The 8,765-nt window shown below is 31.2% G+C and overlaps 1 protein-coding gene across 3 annotated transcripts; it reads right to left on the bottom strand.

Annotated features, from left to right (window-relative positions):
• On the bottom strand, nucleotides 2,223–6,116 carry LOC107623278. Of its 3 annotated transcripts, none has more exons than XM_016325478.2 (4): nucleotides 5,960–6,116; nucleotides 4,755–5,475; nucleotides 3,392–4,205; nucleotides 2,223–2,933 (listed from the first exon to the last, which is right to left on the bottom strand). In XM_016325478.2, the coding sequence occupies exons 2-4, from the start codon at nucleotides 5,457–5,459 to the stop codon at nucleotides 2,398–2,400; spliced, it is 2,055 nt and encodes a 684-aa protein (XP_016180964.1). In that variant the 5' UTR covers nucleotides 5,460–5,475; nucleotides 5,960–6,116; the 3' UTR covers nucleotides 2,223–2,397. The 3 variants fall into 3 exon arrangements, with proteins under 3 accessions (XP_016180964.1, XP_016180965.1, XP_016180966.1); XM_016325479.2 differs by having other exon boundaries at nucleotides 4,755–5,493; nucleotides 5,960–6,084; XM_016325480.2 differs by lacking the exon at nucleotides 5,960–6,116 and adding an exon at nucleotides 5,818–5,949.

Below are 8,765 nucleotides of genomic sequence, written 5' to 3'. Positions count from 1 at the left end.
CGACAGATATAATCCTCGTTTGCGTGTTATCAAAATTCAAAAGCGTGCGTATCATATGAATACAAGATAGGGTATCATATGAATACAAGATAGGATATTATATTGCTGCCCAATAAAATAATACGAAAATATTTGATAACAAAAAAAAAATAGTTAAAAATAGTCAGAATTTGTCTTATTTAACATTTATTAATTGTCGCAATGAATATTAAATAAAACAAATTGTGACTTTTTTTTTTGTCTCTCTAGTATTATCGAAAACAATAATAATAAAAACATATGTATCATTTCATAGAATATTGCCTTGGTCAATCAACAAGCATAATTTTCAACTAATTCAAAACACCATAGCCACAAGTTCTATTTGTTCACACACGCTCAGAAGGTCCATGCTTTCACTAAAATTCCGTCCAATCCAACAGAAACATGTGATATATTTTGTTATATATTTAATTTGCTACCATAAAAATATAGTGAATTTTAATTTTGTTCACTTCAAAATACTTAATTTAGGTACTATGGTCTAAGTTCTCTTAAAATGTTTGATTTTTAAGAATTAGTTGGAGATATGGAAGATAATATACTTATAGCATCTCCAATAATCTGTGTTATCTAAAACTTTTTAACTAAATTTTTTTTTTTACAGGAGAAAAAATAGATATACTAAGATTTATTGTATGCCATGCAGTCACCAAAAAAAAAATTGTATGCCATGTGATCCGTTGGTTATAATTTGACCCACATAAAATTATAAATCAAAATCTGCTTAAAATTAAATAAATACGTACTCCATCAATCAAGAATACATGTTTTACTCTTTTAACGGACTTATTCTATAAAATCAAACATCGCTAAAAAATAGTTACCACATAAATAGGCTAACATTCTCAATAGTTCAGCAATACTAGACTTACTAAGTAGTCACATATAGTACAATAACTCTATAAATACAAAATATTAACCACTCAAAGAGGTAAGTTATTCACTTTGAATGACATCTATATCATCTTATACTCCATTCCCTCCAAAGAAAAACGAGTTCAAACGCTAAATAGAAAGAGCTATATCGGCTACCCACACATAAACACCATCAAAAGCAGGTGATTAAGTTTTGCATACGAGAAAGTAAGTTTAATTTTCTTGGAAATTAAAAGTCGTATAATGAATTTTCAGTTCTTAGCTTGTGGGCGTTCAAAACATCAAACAAATTAAAGTACGAGAACGATATATAATGATGTATAATTCCTGATTGATAAAAGGTATCACTATCAAGTGTCTCAAGTAACCCAAACATTATGTTGTGTTTACATTGTTGAATATTCTTTAATTTGCACATTTTTAATAATTTCTTCCTATTAATTTTATGGTGTTTACACAGACTTATTATAATAATTTCTTAATAATTCAATGTGAGCAAAAATAATTTTTTTTATATTAATTATGTGAGTAATCATTTAAAAAGAATTAACTTAGAAAATTGTGTGAAACATTTTACAATATTGGTGTACCAAAATTATTAGTATTATTTCAATGGTTTAAGCGTACTTAGTATCACATCTAAAAATAAGGATAAATTAGATGTATGTTGTGTATATATCAATACAAGATATAAAATTTATTTGGGTGTTATTAAATTATTAAATTTTTTTTTAATAAAATAATTTTTTTGTGAGATAAAAACATATTTTTATATAAAATATCTAAAAATAAAATTATTTTTATCTTTTTAAAACATCTTTTAAAAGAATTAGTCAGAGACAAGATATAGCAATAATCTTAGTCAATAAACAACCATGCTTACAATTCTATAAGGTCAATACTGATGAACAAGTCAACCAAGGTGTTTTAATATATGCTTCAATGTGATTTGATTTTAACTTGTTGTGAATGTTGTATCTTTTTCCTTTTATATTTGATACGTTGTGTTACAAAACCGTTTATAATATACTATTCCTCAGTCATATTTAGACATAAAAAAAAAAGTACAGTTCTCAGTGGTGGAACAAAGAACGAAATTAAATGGTTCTAGGAACCAGATTAACAAACTGTTTGTGAAAAAATAAAATTGGATTGGAGAAACAATAAAAATTAAAGTAAAAGTAAGAAGATAAAACTTAAGAAGAACAATTTTCTTCTTCTTCCTTGTAATTTTCAGAGAGAAAAGCTTATGATACATCAAGCATGCAAAAACTACTTAATTCTAAAATTAAGTCTCAAAACTATAACAAATTAAGCACACAAATTCTATTATAATATCAGAAGAGTAAACTAAAAATTGTAATGCATGAAATGGTAACACGATGTTACAAGTTCATTATTATACAAAAATAAAAACATTTAAGTAATTAGTTGTAAGAATAGATACAATTTAGTCAAATTTAGGTCCAATTTAATTAATTAAGCCACAGAAATGGCATGATCCTTGTAACTAGTTTGGCTCTCTTGCCTCCTATGACTTGGGTTCTTCATGACATTAAGGCCAGGAGCACCAAAACATACCCTTAACTTCTTACTAACTGAACTAGTTCTCTTACTCAAATGTGGTGATTCATCATCACAAGAAGGCCCAGCAATGTAAACACCCTTCTGTTTGTCCATTGATCTCGGCGAAGAGATCGTCGAAGACTTCGAAAACGAGCTAGACCTTGATCTCCCTGAGACCTTAACCTGTGGCATTGATTGCATTACTCCATGGACTAGTCCTGAGGCAAATCTCTTCTTTGCATTGGGACTTGACTGGTGACTCCTCACTGAGAGTGTTCTTTTGTTGTTAGGAAGTGATGTTGGCTTTGTTGAAGGGAATCTTTTCCTCAATGGTGTTGGAGCTTCTTCAATGGCAGTGTTATTACTACTATTATTATTGTTGTTATTCCATTTCTTATATGATGAGTCCACTGAACGCTCATCTATAGACTTCTTCATTCCTTCACCTTCTGTGTTAGTTGTTCAACAAATGCAATAAGAATAAGAGAAATTCTTAGTGTCTCCAATGAATTTATGACGTGTACTAAAGTGACTTTGTTATAAATATTCACTAATTTAACTATGAGTCCTGCTAGGGACCATTCATCCCAAAAGCTTAAGCTGATTTTGGGGTTCATCAAAGATCAAATTCTTGACTTTTCGAATATAGAGCTCTGATACCATGTCATGATATCATTCATCCCACAAGCTTACACTGATAGGAAAAGGTAACACTAATGGTTATATCTCTAATACTCTCTAAACTTCCATTGTGTACATTGTACAAATATTCCATTGGCTCTCTATATTTTTCCTTTTAACTGTTATATAGCAGTTTTTATCTATCAATTTTATATGAAAACAATTGTCCGTGAGTGTTTGACAGCAGAATTTGATGTATAAATTTGAAGTATTTTTACATGATTACCTTTCTTGTCTTTCACCCTTGGCCACTGAAGGACCCTTTTCAACCTTGATGCAGCATAGTTTACAGAGCTAGGCCTTTTGCTGACGGAAGATACCCGATTCGCGGCGGTTAAGTAATCCGGAATGTGCTCCGACGAAGAAGAACTCCTTCCTCCACTTCCCTGATCAGGACAAGCATAGTCTAAGTTACTCTCAATGCCAGTGTAGAGAAATATTTCAGTGTCGGAGACTCGAAACGACACGCCAGGGCTGGTTCCAATGCTCTGCTTCCTCAAGTGTGAAGCAATGGCTTTTCTTGAATTGTGACCTTGACAACCAAACATTCCCCCAGCTGAGATCAATTTCTTGATGAGAATATCTGAGGATGAAGAATTTGGTTGTTGTCTGAGGTAATCAAGTGGAGTCATGGCATGAACATCAGAGATATTAACATTTATTAATGGAGCAGTCATTAGGAGTTGAACAAGATCAGTGTGAATGTTTCCAATTATGGCCATGTGAAGTGCTGTTCTTCCATCATTATTCTTCACATTTATGATTTCCTCCACATGGAAACTCTTACCACTCAGTAACTTTCTTAGAAGCTCAACCTGTCGGTCCAATCTCCGGAAGCCGGGTGTCTGGAAGCCGGACACGGCCTTATGGAGAAAAGTTTCGCCGGCGTTGTTCCTTTGAGAGATCAACGCCGGAGATGCAGAGACAAGAGCCTCGGCCGCGGCTAATTGGCCCCTTGAAGCAGCCACATGGAGAGCAGTGTTGCCTTGGTGATCTATGGAGTTGGTCATGGCAAAGGATGATATAAGATACTTAACTACCTGCAAGGGTGCCAACAATTTCAGATATACTGGCAAAACCAACACAATAACCATAAGAATTTTAAATTAGAAAAGTATAGATAGACAACAACTTTACTAAACAACGTGAATAATGGGTTTGAAAAAATAAATTAATCTCAAATTTAATTAGTGGATGAGTAATTAATATCTAATAATAACAAAATTTAAAATTAAAAAAGTTATTTTTGGGCTTTTGACTTATGAAAAATCACATTAACATTGTTTAGTACAGTTTTTTAAATGTTTTTAACTTCCCAAAAAGTTGTTTAAGGGCATTTGAAGAAGTTAAAAATTTTGACTTCTATCCTTCTCAAAAATTATTTTATTACTCCTATTTATTAAAACAATTTTAAAATAAATATTTTTATAATAAAAATTCAAATATAAAATAATGTATTTATAATCTGCTTTTAATATAACTCCTTATCTTTTTAATTATTTACCGTTTACCCAAATTGACCCTAGGTCTAAGTCTCCTTGAGTAATGAACTAATGATCAAATTACTGAGGAAATGAATAGAGCATTACCTCAACCTGGCCTCTGGCTGCAGCTGCATGCAAGAGAGTTGAGCCCTGAGAATCTCTATAAGCCAAAATATCAGTACAATTTGCAAGAAGGTCCTCCAAGATCTTGATATTACCACCTCTAGCAGCAGCATGAAGAGCTCTATTCGTCATTTCCCACTTATAAACAGAAGGAATCTCCCCAATATGCTCCTCCATACCACCTTTGCCGGTAACAAACCTCGGCGAAACCGCGAAATCAAATAACACCCTAAACACCTCACACTTCTTGCTCCTCGCAGCCGCATACAGTATATCAGTCACACCGTACTCTCCTTCGCCGAAAACCAGCAGAGGATTCCTCTCAAGAAGCATTTCTACAAAACACAAGTCGCCCGCCGACGCCGCCGTGTACATCAGCCATCCCCCGTACCCGCCGCGGATCAACGACTCCCTCCCCTTCTTCGATTCGCTTTCTAGAAGAAGCTTTTGCGCTACTTGGCACCGTAACTTGGCTACGTAGCTGAATTGTTCTTCGTCGTCCCAAACCACTTCTAGTCGCCGGATTCGCCGCAGGGAGGTTAGTTTGAAGAGGTGGTTGCTGTCGATTCGGAGCAGCTCGCGGACCAAATCGTAGTGGCCGTTGGCCGCCGCCCAGTCGATTGGCGAGGCAAACCACCATTGGTCCCCTGTGCTCTCCCATCGAAGAGGAAAATCTGTATGATGCATTTCGCAACCACTATCACTGCGAAAAAGAAGAATCCTGTTATGAAGATAGTATATAGACGAGAGACTAATCTGTCGCGGATCTAAACTATATTTAAAGATTTGTTATGCATACATATACAAGGCAGAATTCAAATCCTGAACTAGTGAGATAACCACTAAAGAATAAACATTAAGGGAACACGAGTGGCTAATACTTAAAATAATCACATCAATTAGTACTAATTGAAAAAATATTATATAAATTTTTCAGGAGTAGAACATAGACAGAGAATAATAATTAGAAAGATCGATGTGCATGATCGGTATCGGTGTGATCACATGATTAATAGAAAGCAAATAGTATGAGAATGGAAACAACCATGATTGTTGTCACAAAGCTAAAACCAAGAAAGGTAATAACCAAACAGAAAAGGTTTAAAGAAAAGAAGAATATGGTTTATATATATAAAGTGATCATAATCCCAAGAGAATTTGGAGAAGATAAAGGAAAACACACACACCATGAAAAGGGGATATTCCCGGAAAATTTGCTTAGGTTTGGAATCTCTTTGAAAAAGTGAAGTCCTTAAGATGATAATAATGGTTTTGTGTAGTAAAAACCAGGGTAGGTTGCAAAGGACACAACATGATAATGAAAAAGGTTGGTTATAAAGATGGTAGAAGTAGGAGGTTGAACCACTGCTAAAGACCTAGTACTATACTTTCAAAATATTTTTAGTGTCTAATTTTATTCAAAAATCATTTATTTTTATATTTTTTATTAAATCTTAATTTCTAAAATTTTTTTAGTAAGTTAGACGCTACTCTTTAGATAGTACTTTCAAAAATGGACCAAGAAGATAGTACTTTTGAACACTCTCCAAGTGAAATCCTATCCATAATGCATGGTCTTGTGTGTGTGTGTGTCTACATACATATATAAAATAAAATGATTAATTACAAAAATAAACATTTAAATTTTATGTATTGAGACTTGAGAGTGTATAATTTTTTTTTGCATAGACAACTAATAATATATTATTATTTATGTAAAAATAATTAATTTTTAAATTTATATAAAATAAAATCATTTTACAATCTTCAAAAGTCAATTCTATTTATCATAGATATTCTAGTAAATAGTAATTATGAATGCCAAACCGAAGCAGGTGCTTTTGCTTTACACTTCAAGAGACAGAGCTCGTGACACCATCAAATGTTGTGCGCTACTTGTAGTTGAATATATGTGTACGGTAATGTTAAGAGAGGGAAAAAAAAAATCAAAATTTGTTTTATTTAATATTTATTAATTATCGTAACAATTAATAAATACTAAATAAGACAAGTTATGGCTATTTTTGACTAATTTTTTTTTGTTATCAAATATTTCTGATACCAAATATCTTGGAGTGCCTTTCACACTCTTATATATATATAATGTATAGTGACATTTAGATAGCAAACAAAAATACAGAAGAATCTGTGACAACATTATTCAGCACACCAGACATATTCATCATGAAACCATAACAACAATTCATGCATCATGATCATATTCTTTCGACAATAATAAATTGTATACGATGGTTAAAGTGATTATTAATTGATTAATTTAGTTCTAAATAATTATTCAACAGAAATAATAATGAACTTACTCATGTCATTAATAAGTTATATGCATCCACACGTTTTCCATATAATTTTTTCTTTCTTAATTACAGTTAGATTTTTTAAATAAAAATATTTGATTGAACTTTATAATCAAGGTAGAAAAAATCGAGATTTTACGTGAAATCGAAAAAATAAATAAAAAACGTAAAACGTAAAATCTTAACAAAATTTAAATCGTAAAATCGTCAGACTTAGTACAAATTTCGTAAAATCGATAAACTCATTTAAAATTGTAATATCGAAAGATTTTAAGAGTTAAATCGAGATTCTAGCTATTATGATAGAGATACTAAAAAAAGTGTTATTTTGGTCCTTAAAATTAAAATCGTTCTTAATCTTTTTTTTTTAATTTAAAATAGTCCTCAACGTTGTATTTTGAATTAAAATCGTATTTTTAAAATTTTTCAGACAAAAATATCTTTTATTTTGTTCTAACTCCAATCTTATCATCCATCAACAAAATTAATGAATTTTAGGACAAAAATAATCAGCACAAAAAAATAAAGTTCAGTACACAAAATATAAATTCCAACACAAACAATAAACATTTCAACTTCATTGTTATATCATTATTATTTCATTTACATTCTTGATAAGTAATTTTTCGAGAAAAAAATATGAAGCGAGATAAAGTAGAGAAGAATCAAATAACTTGAATTAGTGATGAGCATCTTATTAAACAAGAGAAAGAGGAAAATAAAAATAGTAATAGAAACCATGCTAAGTAATTGCATGCATATATACTTGTTAGTCGTAGATTTTTTATGCTCGTCAAGTTTTGAATTTTGACAGTAATAAAATAAGGTAAAATCGAATTCATTACTTTAAATAATTATCATTCATCAGTTTTTTTTTTCTTAAGTTTTGTTGGAATTTTTGTGCTCTGATTTGAGAAGTTTTTTATTGTGAATAATTTTGGATTTTGGAAGATTTTTAAATTTGATGATGAAACAATTTTAGAACTGAGAGTAGAAGAAAGTGTGCTCTTTTGAGTTATGGAAGAGGTGTGCACACGCTATATTTTGAAAATGTTCTTAATTATAGTTGTGCCAATTTATTTTTGAAAGATAACGGGACTGGAATCTATAATCTCTAAATAAATATGAAAAGATTATGACATTTGAGTTATAGTTGTGCAATTTGATTGAGGTTGGTTGTAAAAAAAACATTACCTACTTATTGGATATTGGCAATCCTAGTCCATGATAAATCTCTACATCATTTTGGGTGTTGCGTCGGTTCTTATTAAATCGGTGTAAGGATCAAGGTTTTAGTTAACTAGTCGTTAATACTTTTTATCCTACTAAGTCGCTGCAGAATTAAATCATGACGAGCCTCATGGTTTTATTAGGTAACTAATCTTAATCAGAGCGCAACGATTTAGTAATACAATTCTTTGCTAAATCACATGCTACAATTTACATGAAAAAAATTATAACAAAAATAGATGCTATATTGGTGTATTGCAACGTAAATTATGTAATATTAACACATGAATTTAGCCGAGGTATCTCGATGGGATGAAAAGAACAATTTAATGGGAGAAAAAAGGATGCATTTTGGCGGGTGAAAATTTTTTTTTCCACAAAAATATTATTCATCACAATCTCCTATATACGGGCAAATCACATGATGAGTTAGTTCATGTTATATAAT

The sequence above is a fragment of the Arachis ipaensis genome, chromosome B10 (genome assembly GCF_000816755.2).
Source record: "Arachis ipaensis cultivar K30076 chromosome B10, Araip1.1, whole genome shotgun sequence".
NCBI lineage: Eukaryota > Viridiplantae > Streptophyta > Magnoliopsida > Fabales > Fabaceae > Arachis > Arachis ipaensis.
Note: the sequence above shows the minus strand (reverse complement) of the source record. Positions and strands in the feature narration are given on the sequence as shown.

Excerpts from the sequence above, each read along its gene's own strand:
- LOC107623278 (XM_016325478.2), bottom strand. The coding sequence starts at position 5,459 with ATGCATCATACAGATTTTCCTCTTCGATGGGAGAGCACAGGGGACCAA. Across the intron at positions 4,206-4,754 it reads CAGCCAGAGGCCAGGTTGAG|GTAGTTAAGTATCTTATATC; the intron begins GTAATGCTCTAT and ends GCACCCTTGCAG. Across the intron at positions 2,934-3,391 it reads AAGGGTGAAAGACAAGAAAG|AAGGTGAAGGAATGAAGAAG; the intron begins GTAATCATGTAA and ends CAACTAACACAG.